The sequence below is a fragment of the Thermobia domestica genome, chromosome 7, assembly GCF_964235325.1.
Source record: "Thermobia domestica chromosome 7, izTheDome1.hap1.1, whole genome shotgun sequence".
Taxonomy (NCBI): domain Eukaryota; kingdom Metazoa; phylum Arthropoda; class Insecta; order Zygentoma; family Lepismatidae; genus Thermobia; species Thermobia domestica.
This window is the reverse complement of record NC_137460.1, coordinates 203,642,943-203,670,129: the sequence shown is the minus strand read 5'-3', so window position 1 is coordinate 203,670,129 and position 27,187 is coordinate 203,642,943. Positions and strand designations below refer to the sequence as shown.

The 27,187-nt window shown below is 34.4% G+C and overlaps 1 protein-coding gene across 1 annotated transcript in view; it reads left to right on the top strand.

The window, feature by feature from the left end:
• LOC145690675 (uncharacterized) overlaps nt 1-19,480 on the top strand; it is a 29,838-nt gene extending 10,358 nt beyond the window's left edge. The window contains exons 2-3 of the mRNA XM_081765814.1: nt 3,131-3,728; nt 14,995-19,480. Of these exons, the coding sequence (XP_081621940.1) occupies nt 3,274-3,728; nt 14,995-15,613 (1,074 nt within the window). The 5' untranslated portion in view covers nt 3,131-3,273 and the 3' untranslated portion in view covers nt 15,614-19,480. The remainder of the gene's footprint in view (nt 1-3,130; nt 3,729-14,994) is intronic.
• Nucleotides 19,481-27,187: the final 7,707 nt, after the last annotated feature.

Below are 27,187 nucleotides of genomic sequence, written 5' to 3'. Positions count from 1 at the left end.
AAGCAAGAACAAAATAAATATTTTATTATTAAAGAAGCATGCTATAAATGCATTAAATACAGTAATGTGGACTGCGAGTAGCGATAATAGTCAAATCATGAAGTAAAAGATAACACTTGATTCTCACTGCTATAAATCACAAAACAGTAGCACTTTCAAGAAACACAATTCTCACCTTCAATTGACTTGAGTTTGCAAAAAGTTAAGGTAAAATATGCGAATAGGTGAAAGGATAAAAATGATTATTTGAAGTAAACAAACCACTTTACGTCCACGGACATTGTGTCCAGTGAACGCACTTAAACACTATAGAGATAGTTGCTGTTATTAGTTCTCTTTCTTTCCAACTGGCAACAGTACGTAGTGAAAAGTTCCCTTCATATTGAATTAATTTCTCCTTTGTCCAAATTAAAGTACAGGGATAAATTTACAAATCTAAAAAGACTCAGTAATTTTACATTCAGCCCTAGTTCTTGCCTTTTCCATTACGCGTACATCAGTATCATGTTTATTTTCCTAAAAATCCAAAGACAGTTTGATAATTACTAACGGTTGAAAGTACTAGTAGCGCGAACATGTTTAGCTATTCTGATGCAAATGTTCCTTTTGGTTTGATCTATATACAGTTTAGCACACTGACAAGTGTCACTTAAACCCAACTAGTTGGGAAACGGTGAAATAAGATCTCAAGTGGGGGTTTTCTCAGTTGATTTTGGGGAACTTCCAAAGCATTAATACTATAGTTCTGTAATATTTTCTTTGCAGAAACGTGCGAAACTAAAGGAATTATAATCCCTTTCTCTGTGGTAATCGTAATATAAACCTTGCATTTAACAACCAACGAGGATTCCGCATGTTTCTGCAAACATTAAAAAAAAAAAAAAAAAAAAAAAAAAAAGTCTCGCATATTACGACAGACATTTGTTAAGACGAAATCCCATACTGCCTTAAAAATAAAGAATGTTTTGTGTGACTTTTGTTTAGAATTACTTCCACATCCTCCGTACTTATATTACCTGGCACTTAATGATTACCATTTGTTTCCCCGAGTTGAAGGAGCGTTTACATGGCGTGCGTTTCTAAAATTTGATAGAGCCTTGAGAAGCTAGTTTAACGTTGGGCTAAGTGTGTATAATGAAATGGACACTATAATGACAAAGTAGAATGTAAATATAGATGAAAGCTAGTAAATAATAATAATAATAATAATAATAATAAACGCTCAGAACTTTAGAAACATTCCCCGTGTAATGTGATATTTTCCAAGTCTGCAAGACTTATTTTGGTAATGTGCAAAGATAGTGGAATTTTCGCAGTACAAGGTAAAAGGAAAGCTGCTCTTTCCTAAGGTAGATAGTACCATGAACTCGTAGGATGAATTGATCGCACTGTTTTCTGAGAAGTGCGTGTAGTTTTGCTATTTAATAGGTCATAACCTGCCGTTTGAGAGTGTCTGTACTATCTGTTTACAACAAGCTTGTTTAGTCTCATCTAGAATTCCCTACGTATATATGGAGACCCAGAAATAAACTTGTTTGAGAGGAATTGTTCAAGATGGGTGGGAATTAACTTCCTGTTGAAAAATTGTGTATAACTTTTTAAATATTTATTCAGTTATGAAACAAAGAGCATTTGGTCCCTTATAATGGTAGAATTGTATGCATTACTAAAGTTCCACATAAGCACCACCATTATCCACCAGTTTTCATAACTGGTTCAGAATGTTTGCGACAGACTTCTGCAGATGCTTGAGCTGTACGTTTGCAAAAACTGGCGAATTCGCTTCTCCAAATCACCAAGAAGTTTTGGTTTTGTACGATAAACTTTCTCTTTATCGACGACCAACTATCGTTCTGGGAAATGGGTGTCGAGCGACGCATGGACAGGTCGTGCGAAATAAGGCGGGCCCCATCTTGCATAAAGACTAACTCGTTGGAATTGTCCCACGTGGATACTGTACGATAAACAAAATCTTTAAGCATATCAAGGTATTTTTCAGCATTCATTGTGTCCGGAATGACGTATAGATCCACAACTTTCGTGGATGTCATGCCGACCACACTGTGACCTTTGGACAATGTTGGCTTTTTTCAACAACTATTCTGGGATTCTCTCGTGCCCAATAAAACGATTGTGACGGCTAACAAACCCCCCAACATGAAACGACTTCATTTGACCACAGGATATTAGCGAAAATATGGGACAAGTCTTCATATCAAACTAGAATCATCTCCCCATACCTCAACTCGGTGATCACAGTCTCCCGGCTATAATTCCTGGTAGTAAAGTGGTTTCCATGGACGAAAATTCAACTCCTCCTTCAGAGCAGTTCGGATTGTATGTCGGGTTACACCACTTTCGTGAGATGCTTGTCTTTGTGATTTCTGAGGAGTTCGAGTGAACATTTCCTGAACTACTCGAACTTTTCCTTCGTTATGGAATTTGAGGGGCGACCACGTATCCTAATATCTTCTACAGAACCTGTGTCCATTAGTTTCGAATGGCAATTCCTTATGGTCTTTGCATCTGCCGAGGCACGAGATCCTTTTGCATTTCGCCACCACTTTTGTACTTGTACCATGGACTGACATATTTCGTACCGGCATACCAGCTGACCCGGCTCACTCAATATTAGAGTAGCGGTACGGTCCGCCATTGATACGTACATGATATAAATGATACGTAATAAATTCTACCATTGTAAAGAACGAAATGTGCCTTTTGTTTCGTGAAAATTCGTAAAGTATTTAAAAAAGTTGTAAACACCTTTCAGTAGGAAGTTAATTCCTACCCTCTTTACGCTTTAGCCGGACACAACAATAGCAGAAAAGAAAGTTGGTCAGGATCTAAATTTAAAAGTATCATTCCGACATTCTGGTGAGAGTGAAAAACGCATGGAAGGATCTTAGAGTGACCGCTCACCTGGTTTGTCCTCTAGCTTTCTGATTTGAAAGCAAGAACGCTAATCAATAGGTAGAGATATGAACTACCATTACTTTTTAAATCTTACCTAAGAGTCTAAATAAGCTAATTACTTTTTTAGTAACAGAAAAGTTGTCTAGATTAGACATACACGTAGATCTTCAGTCTTTAATGTTAACTTACGTTTTTAAAAAATACTTCTTTGCAGATTGTGGTGGCATTCCAAGATCTAAAGAGGCTGTGGAGTGGAGACTGCGTGGTTGGAGGTAGCAAGGAACCGGTTTTGATGTTGGAAGCGGTAGCTCGACCAATGTATAGGCATTGCGCAGGCAGATTGTTGGGCCGTTGGAAATGACAGAAGGCGATACAGGGAGTTCGTTTGACGCAGCCATGAAATTAACAGCAGAAGGCATCTCGGATTACTCTTCGTGGGGGGACCACAGCTCTTCGAACGCTACGGACGGGGATATCGCACCAGTGGAAGATGATATTAACATATTCTCGAAATTTCGGGAATATACCAGTGAAATTAAAGTCGAAGAACCTTACGATACGCTATATTTGGATAATTTTTCTTCAGAGTACAGAAACAATGCGCAAAACAAAGGCTTCGAATACGGAACGACCGATCAGCAGGCGTATACGAGTGAGAATTACTATATTTGGGATCCAAATGCACAGGAGATGACGACGGATGCCTACCAGAACCACAACAGTGGAGCAGGGCCACCGGGGCGCGTAGAACACAATGCAATGCAGCAGCCTTATCCGAATAATGTACAACAGGATGGATATACGTCCTACAGGTAACAGTTTCTTTACTTATTTGGTTTCTCATAAGAAAATTTATTTTTTTTTCTGATCTAATGTTATGTAATCACACTTTATCTCTTTCCATGTTGCACAGGTAATGATGCAATAGATTCTGATAATTCTACTTATTCTGTATCAAGCGTGATAAAAGTATGAGCCAGATAGGTCGAAAGCTGAGCTTCATGTAGAGGTGGAAAGTTTGGTTCATTTGATCTGTGAAGGAGGTGGGTGTACTTTTCAGTCGATCGAGGCCTTAGTGGCTGAAGGAAGCAAAAGGTAGCAGAATCATATGACTGATCATTGCAACTTTCTCAGAGAAAGGTAGTTTACGTGACTCATAAGCGGTTGGCATTGTCTTTGCTATTTTATTATTATTATTATTATTATTTTAAAAAAAGAATGAGGTTTCATTTAAAGCACACGCATAGAGTTGATGTATTTTACACACATGCATATGTATATAAATATCATAATTTAACAAAATTTAATTGTTATGATATATTGGGAGTTATATTTGCTAACGAAGCAAACAGAACAACATCGACATGAAAATATTCAAAGTTAAGAGGTCAGCGGTTGCAAACCCGCTAGAAGGATTCAATACACATTAGTATATTGTAGTAAGGGTTAATTAGCTGATAAATTTAAACCACTATTTGATTAAGCTGAAATGTACATTTCACAGAACATTCTGTCGTTATTAGAAATTGTAGCTGCGGTAGAAAAACATCCACTTCGCAGTGAAGATAGTGATAAGATTATTTATAGTTATTTATTTACTTTGTCACCAAGATAGTTACAAGAAAGGAAAACACTAGTTTTCAGAAATTAATGGATATGTTTCGACTTGGGTATAATAAATAAAAATAAATAAATAAAAAGTGTTTCTTACCCACTGACAAAACTGGTAGCAGTGATAAATACGAATAAGTGGTTCCCATCGACTTGAAAAACCTGGAAAAGTCAGGGATTCCATGAAAAGCTGGGAAAAGTCCGGAAATATTAAGTATGAAGTTATACTTCTGAGAACTCGCTGTTTCAAACCTCTGTTTTGCTACAGCAGGCGATTCTTGCAACTAGAGCTATCTTTAATATTTATACATATATATAAAATGTTTCAGACAAGCCTGATGAATAGGAATCAGCAATCTTACGAACAAAGAAAGAAAGCGAAGAAAAGAATTATTCACTTGCAGATTTGAGAGCGTGGAGGTAAAACTTCAAGATTGCTACAACTCTGTCACGTAAAGAGGAGATATTGATAAAAAAAGCTATCTGATTTCTGTAGACTCTTGTAAATATTGTCTTTCTGCTAATGAGAAAAGTTTATATACATATGCATTACCTGAAAATCTGTTTTAAATTAATTTCTAAGGTATCACTGTATTGCGAGCGGTGATAATATCTAGAAAGAAATGTAAGCAAAAGGCTAGTACTCACCGAAAAAAAAAACGTAACTAGCGCTTTCGGAAAACCCTGTTTCCATCTTCAACCTAGAAAAAATTCGAAGAGGATTTAAAACATAGGGAAGAAATGTGGATAGGTTAAAAAAAAAAAAGTTAAAAGAATTTAAAATAGGTGAAGCATCCTACTGTTCACTGTTGTTCACTGATTTTTGCCTTCCAGATGGCGGAAACGTAGTGAAAAGACTGCTCCAAATCGCATTTAAGTCTCCTTTATCTAAATTGAGTGTAGGTTTCTCTTTATGAAAGTAATAGGCTTCTTGAATTTTTCGTTCAGTTATCCTTTTTGTTTCTTCTATTAAACATAAATTAGCAATCCTATGGTTATTGTTTTTAAGGTGCGCTGCCAATATGGATAACTTGCAAACTACGAGATTTCAATGTGCAAATGTGCTCAGCTATTCTGGTACAGGTACAAATATTCCTTTTTTGCTTGACATATATATATATATATATATATATCGGGTGTTCTAAAAATGGCACCCACGGACTACACAGCACTATTCTACAAGTCACAATAAAGTAAAAAAATATATATATTTGTATACCTTTCGGGTCCTTGGCTCAGTGGTAGAGCGTTCACCTCTGGTGCTTGGGGTCCCGGGTTCGATCCTAGCCCCCGCCAAGTGAACTTTGTGGTGGACAAGCACCGTGTGCGTGGGTTTCCTCGGGGTTCTCCCGTTTCCTCCCACTTTCTTCATTCCACCATTTCATTCATTTCTCGTAATCACCGTCTCCTTTAGCCTAACCGGCATAACGTGGGACGTAAAACTCAAAGATTTCATTTTCATTTCTTTCGGGTCCTTGTTTGGAGACAAGAATTACACTATGTGGCAACGTCGCAAATAAAGAACCATAGAGTAGATATACTAATCTATCAAATAGTTGCATCGATTCTTTCCAGATGGCAGCTGAAGTCGATATAGATTGATACTACAATCACTTATTAGTGTAGCAATCGATTCAACTGCTAGTTTTATTCGTAGAGTAATGCTAATGGTTCCAAGTTAATCTGCGACGTTGCCACATTTTGAAGGTTTGATTCCTCATAGAGGCTGAAGGAGGCCCCGGAGGGCAAACCATCATATAACATTTACGCTTTATTTTGGCCTGTAGTTTATATATATATATATATATATATACAGGATAGACAATTTTATCTGGAACATCCGTGATAACGGAGAAACCAGAAGAGGCAGAAAAGCGAAACTTTGCATGAAGCGACTATAAGGAGGGAGACTTCGTTTTACGTATTGAACACCACCACTCGCTGACAGGATTGCTATCCCAGTATAAAGTTATATTTTTTTCAAATTGGACTACGTCAGATTATTACATATTTCAAATCAACATGTTAAACGAAAACTTAAAATATCAACATCAGTGTTGCTAACTAAGGATGTTATAATATCATATTCATCCAAAGTTTGAAAGCCTCTATCACACATATAGCACAACGGAGATGGACAAGACAATGCACATCAGAAGTCCCTTAGCGTTTGATACTGCGGTCATGGTATGACTTGTTTTGAACAAATAGCAACGAAGTAACAAGGGCTTGAAAATTTGATTTTTTTTTCGAAAGGCTTTATTTCAAAAAAATGCTTAGATAAGTATCATATCTAGTTGCTTGTATTGTTTGCAATCAATGTGTAAATTATTCTTACTTCTTCATTCGGGCGTTATGATGTACCAACGCAACAATCAAATATGAATCAGTTCCGATCACCACGATACATTGAATTATTTCAGTTTGCATTCCTCAAGGCAGGTTACTGAACAAATTATATACCTTTTGAATCTCCTGTCAAATTCTCTTTTCGTTTTCGTTATGCGAACTGTTCCCTTTACGGATGCAACGCAATCGCACATATAAAACGTTCATGGTGCAAGGAAGTCTTTTTCCTGTCATTTCTCCATAGAACAGAGAAACAACAGTGATCAATTTTCATCTCTAACCTATCACTATTGTAAACTGTATAATGACTATTAATTTTAACTAACAAACCTGGTAGTTATTGCAAAACCGTTTTTTCTGTTACCTCCGATGAATTTCAATTCGTATGTCAAAATGCGCATATACTCATTTTTTCAGATAAACTTCCAAGTTGAATCTCTCGAACAGTTCTCAACCGTACGGAATATTATTAGCTTGTTGTAATCAGCATGAATTGGTCCTTCAAGTAGCATGCTTAGTTTCTCTGAAGGCGAGTGCTTTCTCCCGAACTTTCCGTTTTAGTTTTTTTTTTTTTTTTTTTTTTTTTTTTTTTTCGGTGAGTACTAGCCTTTGCTTACATTGCTTTGTAATTTCTGAGGTAGTTTGATATATGTGAGCTGAAAACGAGAAATATTTTCGTAACAGAAAAGTGCCTGCTTCATTCAAAATAAAACGGCCCTTTCCCATCCAGGATGAAAAGCGAAATCATACTCTTAGTTCTATTTAATGGTGAATACCAAACCAGAGTATAAAAGCATTTTTAATTAAATTCGACCATATTTAGCATTGTTTTAGCTCCTTTTCTTTTTATAAAATACCAGTTAGTAATATACATTACGAGCCGCTTGTTTTTTCTTTTTTCAGAATACTAGAGAATTGTACGTTTGGCCAACCAATTACTTCCCTCCCTCCCTCCCTCTCTCTCTCTCTCACTCACTCACACACACACCTACCTACCCACCCCTCTGTCTCTGTCTCTCATGTATGTTCATGCATAGTAGATGAGGAAATTTACTATGCATAGTAGAGATCATGTAATACTGTCAAATATTTCCTCCAAAATAGAGAAATAGATTTAAAATTAACAGGAAAGAATAATTGCGTCAGTGCGGTCTACTTCCAAGATAGATAGGCGACCATCTTACACAGTGGGCTAAGTTAATAGGTTTTACTGTATACGGCATAATCCCGAGTTTACGTTCCCGAAGCTGTCGAAACATGGATTTGGTAATAAAAAATACCCACACAACATACATAATGCGTTTACATTCGGATTTAAGGAAAGCCATATTAACATATTTCCCACATTTAAAAGAAAATAATAATAATAATAATAATAATAATAATAATAATAATAATAATAAAATAAAAAAAATAAAAAGTGCTGCATTTCTTAAAACAAAAACGCAAATATGTGAAGTTTTTCTTTGTGAAAGTGTAATATTTTGTTTACATGTTCTTTGTGCTCATAAATGCTATTTTGTTGCCATTTTTCTTCAGGTTATTTTAGTTTTTGTTTTGATTTGTTCCATCATATTTGTTCTAAATTGCAGTATTTCACCCACGGGTAAAATCACTGTTAGTGTATAAAAGCGAAAGAATGCAATATTTCGCCTTCGTGAAAGTCAAACGCAAGAAATAAGTAAAGAAAACTCCAATCTTGTTGAGAATGTTCTTATAGGCACATGTCGAAGCTCTGGGTTTGCTCTGTGATGTTTTGCCTTTAGGCGAACCACAGGGATCGAGTAGATAGTCTTCGAGGCTTTTTGGGTATCTTTACCATGAAGAGAAAAAGGAAGAAACAAACAGTGTATTAGCTCTAAGTTCACGAAGAGAAGAAAATAGTACGTTTATGTGTCCCTTGGCGTTGAGCGTTTGGAAACTCAATTTTTTTGAATCATCCATTTTTTAATTCCCATAAAAGAATAAAGGGATTTATCTAATAAATATAAGGTTGTTTATCAAGTAATAAGAATTTAGAGGTCAGACTTGAGAATACGTTTATTATGATGTGAAAATTTTATTTCATAACCACATAGACACCATTTTCAATGATATTCTGGCATTTGCCCCTCAACACTGTAATCTCATCGCTGTAGGATTTCTTTGATTTCTGGCCAAAAAGAAATGTGACACAGGTTTTCACAGTCCTCTTTTGAAACTAACTTAACACAATTCAGGGAGCTGTGCAGGGACTGAAACAAATGATAGTTTAACGGTGCAAGATTCGGGCTATACATTGTATACATTAAAACCTCCTAGCCAAGTTCTTTCAATTCCTGCCGGGCCGTTAAAAATATATGTGGTCAGGCGTTGTCAATGTGGTATACGCAGGCCCGTATATATATATACTACGCCCTTGTGCTCCAAATAATTTACTGCTCCCCCCCCCCCCACCACACATACACTGTCTCAAACAAGGAAATAAGCCGTGATTTTGCGAACATATCAGCTCTTGTTGAGTGGCAGTTTAGGTATTATAAGTTATAACGTAATTTTAAATGGCCTAATTCTCTCAATGATCATTATGATGTGGTGTTCTTCCCGAAGATAGGTGTTTGACCCAAGAGTCCTTTGGCAAGATGAGCCCGTGGTCGTTTGCCATTGCCTTCCATGCGATGATGAATAGTGTTCTAAGGACGGAACCTACAGCTTAACTTGTGATCCTGACTACTTGTATCCTCACCGGGAATCGAATCCGGGACTCCCAGATTACAAGGCAACGTTCTTAACCACTCATCCATTGGGGACACATTCTTTCAATACTGGCATGTAATTTATTCGTGTAGGTTTTAATTTATTGTCCGGAGAAAATGCATTCTAATTTTATTAATTCTAATCAACCGTTATGTCATTTTTATATTTCATAATTTCACTTGAATTATAATTGAATTTCTTAAATCTTTACTCTTATCATTGTAATAGTAAAATATGGAATTAAAGAAACTAGGCAATGTTTTTGACATTGTTTATTTTGAATTTATCACATAAGTAAAGATTATAGTGAGTTCAATGAAAACCATTTTATAAAACTATATATGTAAAAAATTATATTAGTTTACGTAATGAGTGTGGATTCTTTCATATCTTTTTAACGGTATCAATTTTCATTATCAAGTTCACCCTCACACCTTGGGGTGAGGGTGGGAGAGGATGACTTTTTAATGTAATCAGATAAGCTAGATAATTAGTAATTACTATAATTTGAACGAATTAAATATATTAACATATTTTCTCGCGGCTGCTCGGGACTCTGCGGGCTGCTAGTTTTAAATATGACTTTATTGTCAATGTTTAAAAAAATCCAAAATTTTGCCGCCCCGTGCTCGAGCACAGAATAACACTTACCTAAATATGCCCTGTGTATACGACACCTGTCCTGTTGACCAGTTCCGGTCGTTCTTTTGAATTGCTAAGTACTCGCGCTAATTTTCGGCAGTACAGAACCATTCTGCCCAGCGGCAGCAGCTTGCGGTGCATAACGCTCTTCAGTTCCACCAAGCGAACAGCATAACCTTTTTGGGCGTCGGTGTGCGCTTTGCCACAAACTATGGAGCTTCCCCTCGCTTCGACCACAATCTTTCTTGCATATTGTTGTTGTAGGTTTTTCAGTTTTCATCACTTGTGATCAACCACTTCAGAAATGGCTCGAGTTCGTTACTTTTAAGTAGAGATTCACAGATAGAAATTCGATTGAGTAAATGTTTTTGAGTCAAATCATGTAGCATCCAGATGTTGAGCTTCTTTTAGTAAACAGCTTTCTCCAAATGGTTTAACACTATTTGGTATTGTTTAGATCATTGAGGATTTCGTGACTGCTCATTGCCGATCTTACTTCGACTCTTGCCAGAATATTTTCCATTTTGCTCTGATTGGTCACCCACTGTGAGCAGCGTCTTGGACATCGAAATTTCCAGAACGAAAGCGACTGAACATTTTTTGGTCGTTCCTTTTGACACGGTATCTTGCCCGTAAACAGCAAAAAATTTTTCACGGACGTGCGCAGCATTTTTGCTTTTATCGAAATAAAATTGTAAAATTTTGCACAGTTTTGCGAAAAGTTCTCATTTCGCGGCACAATACCTTACATCTGATTGTAAGAATTCCAACACTTTTTGCATATCTACTAGGATCAGCTATCACCTGTCAAATGGCGTTTGGACAAACCTGCTGCGACACACACATTTTAAGATATGGACCACTATTGCCATCTAATGCACAAATAGAAACGAAGTTGCAAGAAATTGAAATTTAACTTTTTTTTTCAAATAATTCGAATTTCATAAAGCTGTTTAGATAAGTATCAAATCGATATTGCATACATGGTTTTCAGTAGCCATAAAGATCATAATGTCATTTGATTACTGATCATACGTATGTGGATTATGCTGTCTGAACCTAATCTAGCAGGAAATTACTTAGCTTTTGAAATACACCTGAAAGAAGTGCTAACCTCTATGTACCTAACCTAAATTACCATCCATTACTACCTACTTACGTGGATTATACCTAGGCTTACCATATACTTACGTGGATCTAGGCGTAATCTAAACTTATGGGGTATTATTCATGGAACTTAAATACAAATTAATCTAAAGGAAGTTCCTACGACCAATAAATAATTGTGTTTCTGTTTTTTTGACATATTGATTTTGTCGTTACACTCTAAAGTGTATTATATTAAAAATATCTCAGATATGCAAATAAATTAGATTTAATCGGGAATTCGAAGTTTACAAATTATTTCAAAATTGTTGAATAGTGTAATATATAAAGGCACCATATGAAATTTACGTTTTATTTGTTTTCTCTTATTTACGATTACGTACCGGATTTATATGAAACTGGGCATTGTATATGTGCATTTGTGGTTGAACGTTTTACTTCCCAAGAATTTGGATGCCTTAACTTCTGGGGCTGGAGGCGACTCCGATAGGCCAAAACATTACGTTTTCTCGTATAGAGACATCGGTCCCCACACAGGAAAACAGGGAAGACGTGAAGTAAACAAGGATTAGCAATAAACTGTGGACTATTGTTGGATTTGGCGGCCCTATCGCACAATCAAGCTGTGGCTGATTGCATATCGGAGTTTGTTATCTATACAATCTTAAAGAAGACGTCGCTAAAGATGAGAGCAGGACAATCTGTATATGTATTGATACATACTAGAGTATAGCCAGGTTGACGCACCAGTCTACCTTTAGTGAAAAAAAAAAAAAAAAAAACGTATTCGGGACAAGCCATAGAAGACCCAAGGACTGGGTGGAGGTAAGACTTCGGCGGATATAGGAAGTCATGAAGTAGCACCACACTGCGGTCGCATTTAATCCCTTAGATACAGCTCATAAAGGATGTATGTAATCCTGAGCTGCATTGGAGCAAGGATAGAACGAGGAAACATACCAAGTCGAATCCGGGTCGGCTAGTTGGTATTTATTTATTTATTTATTTATTTATCATTCACTCATAACAGAGCTATTGCTCCTTTTACAATAGGCATTGCAATAATTGAAATAAATATCAAGACTTATTACAAAAATGAAAAGAATAAGAGAAACAATTGTTATACAATCAATCAGCAGCAAAAATTATATATCCGCAACACACACACACACACATTCACATATACTTACTTGTATATACACATACTTGAATAGAAATACATTCACGCATATACAACTGAAGTATAGCCCTATATATAAAATACATAGAATCGATATGTAAGAATAGACAAGTAACAAGATACATAGCCTGTTGAATTATTCTGTACAATTATTTATCTAAATACATATATATTTTTAATTGAAATATAAACATATTACGTGGCATCGAGAAATCTATATTTTTAACTTTTTTAGTTAAAACATTGTAGTCTCTTGTAATTCTCACTAGTGGTGAGTTTAGATGTACAATTGAATTTGATTTTTTTTTGGATAGAACATTTGTCTAGTTCGTAAATTAGTTCTCCTAGCATTAAACCTCAATTGTTGTAAACATTCTTCGTTATCAAATATTCCATTTACCATTTTAAACAGAAACATCTGGTCTGCAATTTTCCTTCTAGCAATTAAGTTATCACATTTGAACTCCTTAATCAGACTTCTACATGAAATATTTTCTTTGTACGAGGACTTTGTGCTTCTTGTAATACAGATGCCGTAAGAACTTATTTTGAACTCTCGATTTTCTTGACATAACATTGGTAAAAGGGATTCCATACTACAGAAGCATACTCCAACTTACTTCTATTAAGCATATTAAATAAAGTTATTAAAATTCTGTAGTTTGTTAGATCTTTTGAATTCCTCAGTAAAAAATCCAGAGTTCTGAGTGATTCATTAACGCATTTTTCTATATGTGCCTTGAAGTTAAGTTTACTATCTAATAATATGCCTAAGTCTTTTATAGTAGCTGTTCTGGTAATTACTGTATTATTAATTGTATATTCGAAGTTGACAGGAGTATGTGATTGCAAAATATTTGCTAATATTAAAATGTAGCTTACTTCTTAGAGACTAATCATAACATTTAAATCATCCTGTAAAACCTATTGCATGCTGACAACTTCAAAGGCCTCAAGAGCCGCAATGAGGCGTACTCGGACGGATATGGATTTATAAGGGGAAAAATCCATTTGACATCATCTGTCACTTCTCCATGTTTGCCACAAGCTCAACCCAACATCTATACATTAAAAGCTACGTTTATATGTTTGTTTATAGCAATTCACTCCCTTTGTGAGTCTTCCTGTTCTTCACTTGTGTGTGTAAACAGATATAGCGAGGAAATGGGAAGAAGATCCATAATCATAGAAAGATTCTCTGAATAGACAGCGCAGATTCAGCTAGTAATAATGTAAAACAATATTTTTTTGTTCGAACATTCAAACATTCGAGAAAAACAGGAAACGAAAATTCAAAACAAATTTGTTTACAATATAAAACTATTTTGTATTTTTATTAAGAAAAAATATGTTCTGTGTTGTAATTTACATATTACTTCATTGTAAAATCATTTGGTGTAAATTAATATAACATTCTATCAATTAACTCGTAAATAAAAAAAATAAAATAAATAATATTATAAATTTGATTAAACTATAAATTATAATATTTGATTGTTATATATTGAAATATAAATTATCACTGTACAATTAAGATTATACCACACCGATAGTATAATTCCCTCAATTAGTATAACAGTGATGATAAATTTAGTCAGTAGTCTTTAAAATGTCTATAAATGAAAATAAATAAAGGGAAGAATCATCAAAAGTTTAAATTATTTAATTATAAACATCTCTGTAAAAAATTTGTGAAATATATGTAATCAGTATAGTTCTTAGATTTAGATTTCTGGGCTTTCCACATCTAATGCCATTTAGCCCTTCACGATTTGAGGGATGACGTCCCTCGGCGAGCACACAACTCGGGGAAAGGGAAGGAAGGAAGCGGCCTGGGACCTAGAAGTTAGGTACCACCCCGGCATTTGCCTGGTGTGAATGAGGAAAACCCAGGAAAACCTCATTCAGGGTGGCTGGCCTAAAAAAGCGTGTTACACTTTTTCGACCGACTGACCCCACAGGGAATCGAACCCGGGACCGCTCGCACAGTATAGTTCTTGAGTTAAACTCAGGAATGCGTGTAAATCTTTACTGACGCGAAAGTTTCTGTAGAAATGCACACCTTCATCAGCGGCTTATTTGTTTATAAAAACAATGTACTGAAAGCTATTATATTTGTTACAGTCTATCCATCGTGGTATGGTTTATGTATTTTATTTTCACAATGATAAAGGTAAATTTAACCACACCTGAGATGATTTTTCATTATATATTGTAAGCCATGAGGTGATTGAAACGGCAGTATATATTTGTGTAAATAAATAACCGCTAATGAAGGTGGGGTTGCCTATAGAAAATTTCGGCATTAGTAAATATTTACATGCGTTCCTGATTTTGATTTGGTAATTACTATCATGTATCATTGCTCCTTCAGTAATTAATCAGTATGATTATTAAAAATATATTTGTTGTGTTGTACTGTCCATATTATATGTGTACTTTATTTCTTATAGGTTCTTTGGAAGAGAGTCAGGAGGATACGGCATGCCTTACAACAGTAGCGGCGTGCCTGATACTCAAGGCGGTGTGTATAGTACGTGTGAGCCTTCGCCTGTTCCAAACCACCAACACCACAGTGTTTACAATAATTCTCCATTGGCCGGAGCTTTAGAAGGCAGTGACACTCATTCGTTGTCAGCCGGCGGGGGAGAATACAGTTGTGAAAGACTGTTGAACATGGACGAAGCAGCCGCACCGCCAACTGGTGGGAGCGGAGGTCAGAAACCATATAGTTGTACAATGTGTGATAAATCGTTTAGCAAAAACTCATCGTTGAAGGATCATCACAAGATCCATATCTCAGAGAAGTTTTTCAAATGTCATCTGTGCAATAAATCCTTCTCAAACATGTCGAATGTGAAACGCCATCAGAGAGTGCATACCGGGGAGAAGCCATTTAAGTGTTCCGTATGCACTCGAACGTTCAGTCAGAAATCGAATTTGAAGAAACACGAAACGATCCACGCGTTGGAGAAGCCATGTGTATGTACTATTTGTAACACTACTTTCATGCGAAGCAGCCATTTGAAAATCCATCAACGGGTGCATTCCAGTGAAAATGTCGGATCGTGAGTGAGTCAGTGAGTGAATGTGTGTGATTGCAGTTGAATTAAGTATTCAGTTACTTAGAGCTAATTTCAGTATGTTAATTACTTTTTTACAATCGGATTCATGATTATTTACAGAAAATCAAATGATCTGAAAGGATTCTTGTTTGACTGTGCAAAAATGTTTGTATACGGAAATGTTTTGTGGTCAGTCCGTTATTTATTCATATTTCTCTCGTGCGCGATGAAATTATGTACAAAAATCTATTTTTCATTTCACGAGACAAACTCCCTATATTAAGTTATTTGTAAGATATCTCACATGATTGGTAGCTGTTACTGCAACAGTTGGTGCCGATGTGCAGAACGACTGGTGTGTTGTTAAAAGAAAGCATAATCTTTTTACTTTGACTCTTAATTATTTTAATCTAAGCAAGATGTACTGAACTTCTACCAAACAGTTTTGCAGAGATGGAAACGTGATTATCATTTCGTTCCAGTTTCCGTCATGGAAGTGTGGGGGATAAGCACGAAGGAGAGTTCTTAAAAGAAAGCTAGGAAGGGAGCATACTTGTTTCTTTTTAAAGATTTGTTTTAAATCTATACTTTAGATTGCCCGTGATTCGAAACTCGTGTCTCATGCGTAGTGGATGATTGCTTTACCAATTCTACACTAGTAGCACGACCATACAAAAACTTTTTGTTTTGGATTTAGAGTCACTTTCAGCAGCGAGACTATATGGGACATGGACCTACACCTTAACGCTGGGATCCGAATCTAACACGAGCTACTGCTGGGAATCGAACCCGAGTCTTCTATGCCAAAGCTGCATATGCTAACCGCTTAGCCATGAGGGAGCTTGAGTTTTAATAGGTGTGAGAGTGTTTTGATATACGTTAAAATATGACGTTACAACCGAAAGCGAGTATTCAGATTATATATTTTCACGTGTAGTTTTTTCGTATCTTTCTGAACATGTTTTTAGCAATTCTTTCGGCATGTTAACACACATGTGTACTTTTTATTTTTACTGCTTCTTTTATATGTTCTTTAAGCTGTAACTTACTAAAATCCGTTTCACTATCTTCCTTCTTTCACATTTGTCCTATAGCGTTCTTTTGGTTGTGCAATCTGATGTTTGTGCCTGATGTATTCATTACTTTTCACGCAACACGGAGACCATGGAAGATGGAATTGTTCCAACATCGGGACTTTCCAGGCTGATGTTCTTGCTTTTAGTGGTAGAGACCATGCAGTTCAGATTTGACGTTAAACAATAGAGGCCTAGCCTCCATTTCGTGTTTAAATTCCAAACAAACAACTTTTACAATGACCTGGAATAGACTGTCATTTCAGTAATTGAATGTCACTAGCGACCGTAAGTAGTTATTTTATTCCATACGTTATAATCGGAAGTACAAGATCACGTAGCAAGTAAACAATCAGAGAAAGCTAGACTAGGTCATTCTAAATACAGGGATTATTATCCTGGAGAAAAAATTTTCTCTCAAGGCATTCTTAATCTTTTTTAAGTGCTAACAGAAGTATCAAGTACCACTTGAAATGAAAAAATTATTAATACATTGCTAATATGATCTCGTCCATTCAATTGAATCTTGCGATTTAATGAAGCGCAATAATACGTTGTAAGCGTAGGTGACACTGCTTATTCTGAGCTTCCGACATTCTCAGATAGAGTGTGCTGTTTGTAACATCTGTTAACCGCATGTGATGCCCCGAAAATTGGAAGATTTCCACTTACAAATTGAATATGGGTCTCATCTTTCTTCAGTAGTCTTTGAAAATGAAAATGAAATGTAATCTTTACGTCCCATGGTTATGTCGGCTGAGTTAAAGGAGATGGCGATGAGAAATTATTGAAATGATGAAATGAAGAAAGGGGAGGAAACGAGAGAACCCACGCACATGGTATTTGTCCACCATAAGCTTGGGTGATGTCATTGAGTAGATCTTTGCCAACTCCCTTCCACTTCCTTTCCGTTCGTCGTCGTTCAGAAATTTGTTTATTGCTAATGATTCCAGTGTTAGTTGGCGTTGGAGGCTGTTTCTGGAAGTTGATTAAACAAATTAAACGTATCAGGTATTCATTAAATTTAGTCATGAGCTACTTTATTTATTTATGTTTCTCTGCCTATGTAGTATTTCAGTGTTTTCCCTCTCATTTTCATTATTCGAATACTTAATCGCCTCCTCTGTTCCATTTCTGATCGTTAAATCATTAATCCACTCTGTAGTGTTGTAATATATGTTAGAGCTCAGCAGGCGCGCACCCGGGAGTTTGACGTGGGATCCGAACATGAGGTCACGCTAGGTATCGAACCCAAAGGCGCATACGCTATCCACATAGCCACGAGGAAGCTCTCCATTCCTTTTCTCCTTCCCAATTCCCTGGGTAGTGTGATCGCCGAGGAACGTCATCCCTCGGGCTCACAAGGCCGTAGCTGCCGGAATCCCAAAAATCTATATTTTACCCATGTCTGAAATATCTCCAATATCTTGCTTGCCATGTATCTTTGTTTTGATTGTGCCCTTAGTATATCTTAGTTTTTCCTAAGATTGATCTTCGTTCCTGAAGTGTCTTTTACCTCTCCCCTATCTCTTATTTTATTTGATCTTAGGTTCTTCTTTTAAGACTTTTTTTTTTTTTCTTTCTTGGAATCTCGGTGGGGTGCTGTCGTCTTTGTGACATATACGTTAGTTAGTATTTTCCTTTCCTCATCATTGCCCATAGGGTTGATCCTTACCTCAACTTTACTGGTTTCTCTTTCTCTCCATTTGAGATTAGTTTCCGTTGCTGATTGCTGTTGTTTCTTCTATGGGATGAGGTGGATTAATTATAGATCGCCTACCTCTGATACGAAGATTGGAGTTCTGCTTTAAATCAAGTGGTATGTGCCAGCACTGTTTTGTTGGGTTTTCTCGGAGTTTTTCTGTTCTTTCATTATCATTCCTCTATTTTTCCATTGTCATTTATATATATATTATCCTCTTTGTATTTTAGCCCACAATACTTGACCATGGGACGTTGAACTAAAATAAGTTTCATTTCATTGTCTGTCTTTTAAATCTGCACGAACCCTTTTGTTAAACATGGAACTGGTAGAGAACACAATCTGAAATGTGTTGGGAGTTACTAGCAAAAATATATGTATACACACCAGCTTTCTTCTTTTTTAAAAAAATGATTTTGGAAAGGATAGACCAAGTAAAAATGACATTCAATATGTAGCAGAATTATATTCTTCCTTCATATACGTATTCGGTCTGAAAATACTGATGAATCCATATGTAATGTATTGATACTCTATATATGTTTGCTGGTGATTGTATCTATGCGTATATACGCCACGATGTAAAGATGCTACCGGAGTCAATATATTGTATATACCAATGTAGAATCGTTTCCGCCTCTGCAAATCATATTGATCAATCTACTTTTAATTAAAGAACAAATGACGTTGGTTCTGACGCAACTTATATTGGTCATTGTCGAAATCTAGTCTTCTGTTGTTAAAAGTGCTTTTGTCGTGTGGCACAACAATCATCAATTCAGCTACCACTGTAATTAATCTCTCCCGTGTGTATTTTTCATCATCATATTTGATGTTTCAACATGTAACAAGGAAAGTAATGCTACTAATATATAAATCAGGCAAAGGAATGTATGTGTATATATATATATTTTAGATACAGACATTTTTGTACTACTCATATGTTTAATATCTGTTGTGCTAAATATTTATGTCAAAATCAGGTTATTTCTCTCCAAAGGTTTTCCGTAATCTTTTAAGTTGTGCTATTTGGATATTTTGTAGTATTATCACCAGCAAAAAAAAATGCATACCTGCTTCGTGCATGCCTTTTTGTCAACAACGTTTGAGTTATTTGAACAATTTATATACTTTTTTTTTTTCAAATAAAACACAGTTCTGACCAGAGCAGAATGAAATATATTAAAAACTATACTTACAATGTGTTACAGTTTCGAGGACGTTAGGTCCTTGAAACTGTAACACATTGTAAGTATAGTTTTTAATATATTTCATTCTGCTCTGGTCAGAACTGTGTTTTATTTGTTAAGCTACTTATCCAGAGCTATGGAGTTTGTTCATTTTTTTTTCAGTGTTAGAAAAAGCATAATTATTTATACGTTATCGGAAGCCACGCGTAAATTGGTTAGTTCATTCTGTAGTTACCCCGAAAAAAATCTTTGTAGTAGAAAGCAGTTTTTGGTGATCGTTGCATTATCAGGCTTCTGAATTATGTGTATATTATTTTAAACTTTACAATATAACTTTTTTTCTGTATATTCAGCACATAACAAAGCTGGTAGGCATGAACAAAGGAAATTATTTTGATCTATATTTTAATGAAAATGTTCTTTGACTGACAGATTTATAATTACACATAGAACGGAATCAAAGAAATATATATATAGGACGACTATTGACCATTTTCTTTTGACACAATTGTTGTTTATGTAAATCTTAGCAGTCAGTCAGGAAATAGGTGTGAAATACAGGAAGTTGTTTTAAAATGAAATTCCGACAGAACAGAATATTCAGAGGTTATCAAAAACAATACCTTGACTCAGGGGAATTGGTGAAAATTAGAGGCCGTGTCCAAAGGAAGCTTTCCCAGAACGTAAAGAATTCCAGCTTTCTTTGTATTAGTAGTACATTCAAGTGATATATATATATAGACTGAAGTTCATATTGTTCTGAGTATATTTCTTTAACACTGAATCATACTCTTGATTCAGCAGTTGAGCTTGTTATTTGATATAGTGCATTGAAATTTGACAGGGATATCTGCAGTTTTCATCCATGTTCAAAGAGAACGAACTGAATCTTTTTGAGTTCCATATGTTATGTTCTGCACTGTTAATATACTGTGACACTATGCATATTTAATATACTGTGACACTATGCATATGAAACGTGACGATACCGTATTACAAGTTTCAGAAGATAAAGTCTAAATTCTCTGTACAAATTTTGTACTTCTAGCACTGTTCGAGAAAAAAAAAATCAAATTTGTCAGTCGAAACGTAATTTCTTTCCATTGCGTGTTCTGCTTATTAATTTATCATCAGTTGCATTCGAATCTACTTACTTCAACGTCCAATTATGTTTTGTACATATCGGATGTGTTAATTTTATATAGAGTGTATTTTACCTGTAACGAGAAGTCAGCGAAATAGCAGTCACAAACAACTACATGTATATTTTTTCACGAATTGCAATAATTGTATGTAAAATGTGAGTATTAGATTGTATACAAAGTTCTTACTAAATTGGTAGCTCAATGATAACTAGTTCAGACGATTGTCAGTTTTTTTTTTTAATTATTTATTATATTCCCTATGGAAATGTACTAAATTCAACATCCAGGCTAAAAGGAAAACCTTAATTATTAGGACACAAATATTAATATACTTACCATGAAGTATTTCTTGCGAACTACATTTAAAAAAATAATAATTTTAAAATCTGTTTTACATATTTGTTGAATAATTTAGTTTTATAATGAATACTCGTATCAGTAATACTCAGTTTTGACTTTGAGAAGCTGCCTACAGCCAGTATGATTGATCATTCGTTCAAAAAAGTCTTGGTTCCTTTGTTGAGTGTGTGTAAGGTGAGTATGGTTTTATAGATCATTTTTCTGCAAATTTTCTGTCAGAGCAGCTTCTAAAAAGCAAACATACATACATGTTCATTTGGAATAAGAGTGGTGTTCTTAACAGATGTTATCATTGTAGTTATGAGATTATTTTTGCTCTCGCTTTTTTACTAACATGGTGGCGTTAGTACAAAGGATAGCAAAGGACTAGTTCAGTAGCATAAATAAGGTTACCCTAGCTACAAATATTGCCTATTTGCGATTCATTCTATTATAATAGTATATTCGTAAAGGAATTACTGGTTCGAAATGGATTTTCTTGTTTAACATGTTATAACAAAATTGATGGTAATTTATTGAGATATCAGGATTTATATGTAATATTATAAAATGGACAGAATTACAGCATCATGCAAAAGCGACCGGGTACACGTTTTCCCAGCCCTGAAGTTTCTTTGCCAATAGTTTCGGAGTGAGTTATGACCAATTTGAGTATAGTTTCTTTAACAGCGTTGTTTCAGAGTTAAGAAAATCTTGTTGAAACTGACCTGACAGTTCAAAGCTATCGATACAAATAAGTAGAGGTCTTATCTGGACTAATTAAAGACGGGACACTATTAGTACAGAACAAACATGTGTAAATTTGGATTCCTTTTGTCACTTCCAGAAGTTTTGTAATCAAGTCACCACGATAGTTTGTTACACAAACATTTGTGTTTCTACTTAATTTTAGTTAGTTCCATAAACTTCGTATTAAGTAGTGTAAAGGAATGTGAAAGTGGATTCATTTATTGAAATTAATGTTCCTTAAATCGAGATCATACAATGTGGCACCTATTGCGCAAAGTAGAACCTAAAACATTATTCAAGTTTCATCCGAGGCAAGCAAGCATCCTTACCGTAAATCGAATTTGGGATCACGCTTAACAGTAAACAGTAAAAATTGTTCATATACATAATCCTCGTTAATCAGTCCAATAATGCAAATATCGAGAAAAAATGCTTATGGTATGGCATAGTTTTCCATGAAACATAAAAAAATATAAAGTTTTGAATGAGTTTAAACTACACATTCTAAGTACGATTTTTCATACAAATTCTGAGCCTAGTAATCAAACAATAGCAAGGACATGTACGTGATAATGTAATGGTTTGACAGCTGGAATTTTCGGTGTCCAAAATAATACTTGTATTCATAATTTCGACTCACGTTTAGCCTTTCTCTGAAACGATTCTCAGTTCGTTTACGATTTTATAAAATTAGTGGTCAGCTGCTTGTAAAAGTACTGAATACAGTGATTTTTTTCTGGGTATTTGATTACCTTCTGGTCTGATATATATGTTTTAGACAAATTAAAATCTTTAAACATTGTCGTGCTGCTTTGAGAAAATTTGCAGGAACGTATCATGTTCAGAACATAGTTTTAAGTTTTTTACACTATGCAAACAACTGTAAATATTAACTGTAATAGTTCTGTTTCTGCAATAGCTGTATGGAGTGAAATCTATATATACATCATAATTTTGTTAAAAATCATAATCTCATTTACCTTGTTTTATGTATGCAAGATGTCAATATCTTGCGTAGGATCATATTTCATTAGAACATGTTTGTATCTATTTGAGTCCAGTTATGTTTTCTTGTAAGGGTCATTCCAAGTTAAATGTGTATCGTTTTATTTTATTTTATCATGTTTTTAATCTAACTTGGAGCTTCAAATGTAATGTCCATAACTGTCACACTATCTGGCTGTACTCTCAAACTTCAAGAACCTTACGTTCTCCAAATTTTATCTTTAACAGTTAAAAAGAGCAAGAGAGAAGGCTCGTATTTGGAATGATTACTTTTATTGCGGAAAAGCAAGTTTCTATTTCATTGTCAAATTCATTGAGGAAATCATTCTTTGTTTACCATAAATTTCATTGAAAGCTGAAACTTGTGTTATATTTTGTAAAACAATAAATTTCAATAGTGTCATGGTTTTCGCTGTAAATGTTGTTCACGTGAAGTGAGCGTAATACCTTCTCCCCACATAAACATATTCGACACAGGTGTCCGGGAAAGTCGTTCAACCATGTGCTATGATAGACATTTTACGTTAATTCCTCCTCTCCCTCTTACAATTAATTTTCAATGTCAAGAAACTGTAGATAACACTCAGAAACACTGTGATCAGTTGCACTTTTGCATACAAAGAGGAATTAGATTTTGCATAGTTCATATATTGACTTACGAACTTTTTTTTTTCCTTTGTCAAACATTTTTGATACAAGGACAGCGTTTCTAGACTGTTTAATATTATGTGGAAAACCAGTGATATATAAGAGTACCTTAATTAAGTAACGTGTTGTACTGGACTGTTGTGGTATAACTACTTTTGTTCGCTAATCTTTTTGTATTGCACTATTGAAAACCACTAAAATTGTATGCATTTGTGAGGAATGACTATATATATATATATATATATATATATATATATATATATATATATATATATATATATAAATGTTTAAAAAAATTATATTCATGCAAATAGAAACAGTATACATGTACATCATAATACCATATATTATCTGCCTATATTACATAACTATACTGTATAGAATAATTCGTTATGTACTTTCAGGTGTTAACAAAATCGGAGAGCAGATAATGAATTATTTTGATACCGGTGATCAATACATTATCAGATTGCATGATAGATGTCTTCTTTATATATATATATTTTTTTTCACTTCTCATATCATGGCAATAAAACATTTTTTTCTTTCCGTTCCACAAATCTGTATACCACATGTGAAATATATAGTCATCAGTCTTAGTATTCTATGCTGTGTACTGTTCCCGGCATATTCATTCGTACTTTGTGTAGCTCTGTTTTGTACGTAGAATTTAGTATAGTAGCTTTTAAATCTTATATCTGATTTTTAAGAGTCGTATTTACTCCATGCACCATCTGATATTGATTTCAAATAGAAAAAACAGACTCCATGTATTGGAATGCAGAAAGAAACGTAGTGCTGTATGTAGCTGCAAAAGGTACAAATGTCAGGTTAAAATTTTTCGGGGATGCGCTATATTATTTAAAACAATACTGCTTTTCCGTGTATTATTTCTTTGTTTCTTCCATTTGTCTCCTTGGTCGTTCCTTTGTACTGTTCAAGCAGCTCTTTCTCTCTTCTCCCCTGCTTCTGTACGTAGTTCTTTCATGTGGTACAATTCTCCTATGATTGTAAAATCTTCGTCTTTGTTTTTTGTCTATTGGCTAAAACTATTTTGTTTGTCTAGTAAAATTAAGATATTTACTGTGTCAAAGGTTGCCAGTATATTTAAAAAATAATAATTATTCTAGTAGCAAATAATTGAAATGTGTTCTTCGCATAATTATTTTAAATAAGCTAAATTGTAACGAACAAACATTGGCTTGATACATTGAGGTATATCTGTTTATAATGGAATTTTTACTCTGTGTTGCGAAATATCAGCTTACATAGTGTATATGTCTAGAAGAACTATTTTAGTATAGTTATAGTATTGTGGTTTGTGTGATGGCTAATTAACAAAGAATGAAACAATAAAATGCAAAAAACTCCTTAACAGTGTAGCCTGGAGTAAATGGGACATATTTCAAGCATCACTAAACACTTATTTGTACTTTTGGTAGTCACGAGAAAGGTGCATTGTTTTTATTCAAGGTTTCCATAAGAGTAACAACATAGATATAAATTTCTATTTATTTTCTCCCTGTTTTTGTATTGCATTTGATAGAGCAGATCCGTCCATATCTTTACGTGAAAAGCATTCCGTAGAGTTAGGAACAAGCCATTACGATTTGAATGTGTGTTTTTCTTCTTTCTAGAAAGTGATTTAAGTGCACAGGACAATATTCAGGAAATGCTACTTTTTATTAAATAATAATAATAACAACAACAATAATACAGCATTTGAATTTTAGAGCATTCACTGTCCTTTGATTCGTTGTCACTTTGGTGTAAAATGAATACCCTTTGGAAGACTCTTTTAGGTGTAGTATTATGAAGAATTGCATTCCATATTTTATTTATTTATTTATTTATTTGTGCTTATTCCGTTACTTCTACTGGGCAAAAGTCAAACTTTTAAGCAGTTTACACAAATTTACTCCACTAACAAGCTTGTCACATAATTCTATAAACATTGAATGAAGTTGTACAAACTAATTCGTGTCAAACAATTCCTTTGATCTACTTGGCAAATAATGGATATTATAATTCATCTTGTATAGCAGTTTTTGTAACGTGTATTTCCTTTACTCTTTCGTGAGAAAAATAGAGTTTATTAGTTGGCCCCAGTACAGTAATTGTAAAACAAATGAGTACCTTTATTTTGAAAACGAAATAACGTAATGTTTTGAATCGTATTAGCATGACTTGTGCCACGTGTAGAGTAAATAAGATTTAATCAGCGGGGGCTAGTGTTAAACTATGTTTTGAATTTTTAACACTAGTTTTGATGTAGACAATGCGGGCATATGTGGTTCGGATCTTACGTTAAATTATAGGTTCATGTTTCATATAGTCTTGGTAACTAACAAAAGGCCGTGGGATGATAATATTTAGGGTTCTATCTGAAACATTATACTCAGCAAGTTTAGAGCTGCGTACAAACATACTTGAAAGGGGACACTGGAGAGCCGATTGAGATTAATAACAAAATAAGTTCTTTGGATTAGCGGTGGAAATTATGATGTTTTGACCACATATCGCCTAACTAGATAGCTTGGCTTAAGCGTTTGAGATATGTTTCCCTTTATTCTGTTCCTAAATAGAAAAACAGTGTTTAATTTCTGTCGTTAAGAATGAACTGTTCCCTTGTGGTAAAAATGGCGGTCAAAATTGCATAATTTGAGTTACACTAATTGTTATAACAAGTACAAGCGTATACATCATCAACAAAACAATAACAATCAGTGAGAAGTGTGCATAATTTACCAAAGCAATAAGAAGTAACATTTCCTGTTTTGTGTGGACGTCTTTTCATATATATGTAAAAAAGAATGCATTTTCTTCACTCCGTTCAAAATATAACACAAAAACTGACATTGGACGTATTCTAACTAAAGAAAGAGATGGTAAATAGTAAAGAAGTCTAAATAAGGATAATATTTATATAAGTATCAACAGAAGAAAAAAGCCACATGTAATCAACTGATCTCTTCTTTGACATTATGCATATTTAGTTGCTAAATAATCAGAAACTCGTAGATAGACAGCATCACATTTTTTGTTTATAATAGCGAGATTTTTTTTTTTGTATTGGAATTTTAAATTCCCGTAGTTTTTTTATATAGCTTTTACTATTTATTTATTTTCATGTATATGCTTTGTAGCCATTTATATATAGCTGCAAAACTGTTGCCTTTTTCTATTGTAATTTATAATTAAATGTACATTATTTTTTCTTACAATGAATCATGCAGTTTTTTTTCAGAAAGATAAAATAAGGTAATTTATAATGAGTATTATACAGTATATGCAAATGCAGATAATGTATCAACTTTTTTTTTTTGTAATAACATAGCTAAGTAAGTAATAAAGTGATTTTCATCTGTATGAAATCATATATGGATTTAAACCAGTGTATAAAGGGAACTAAGCTCCCTTCTCATATCGAAACGAAAATATATGTGTATGTATATATTTTTTTTTTTGTTGATACACTGCAATGCAAGAGAAGAACACGTGATTAAGTGTATTTTCTATTTATAATGTCTTTCTCGTGAAGATTATATAATTTTTATTTTGTTTGTTGTAGTTTTAACATATCAAATCAGATCGTTACTTTCTTTTAGTGTGTACGTAGTGATATTTTGCAAAGCGAACAATTATTTGTTTTCTTTTGATATATATATGTAATGACTTTGGCAGTGAGAAGATAATGGACTAGAACTGAGAATTATTTTCTTATTAAAA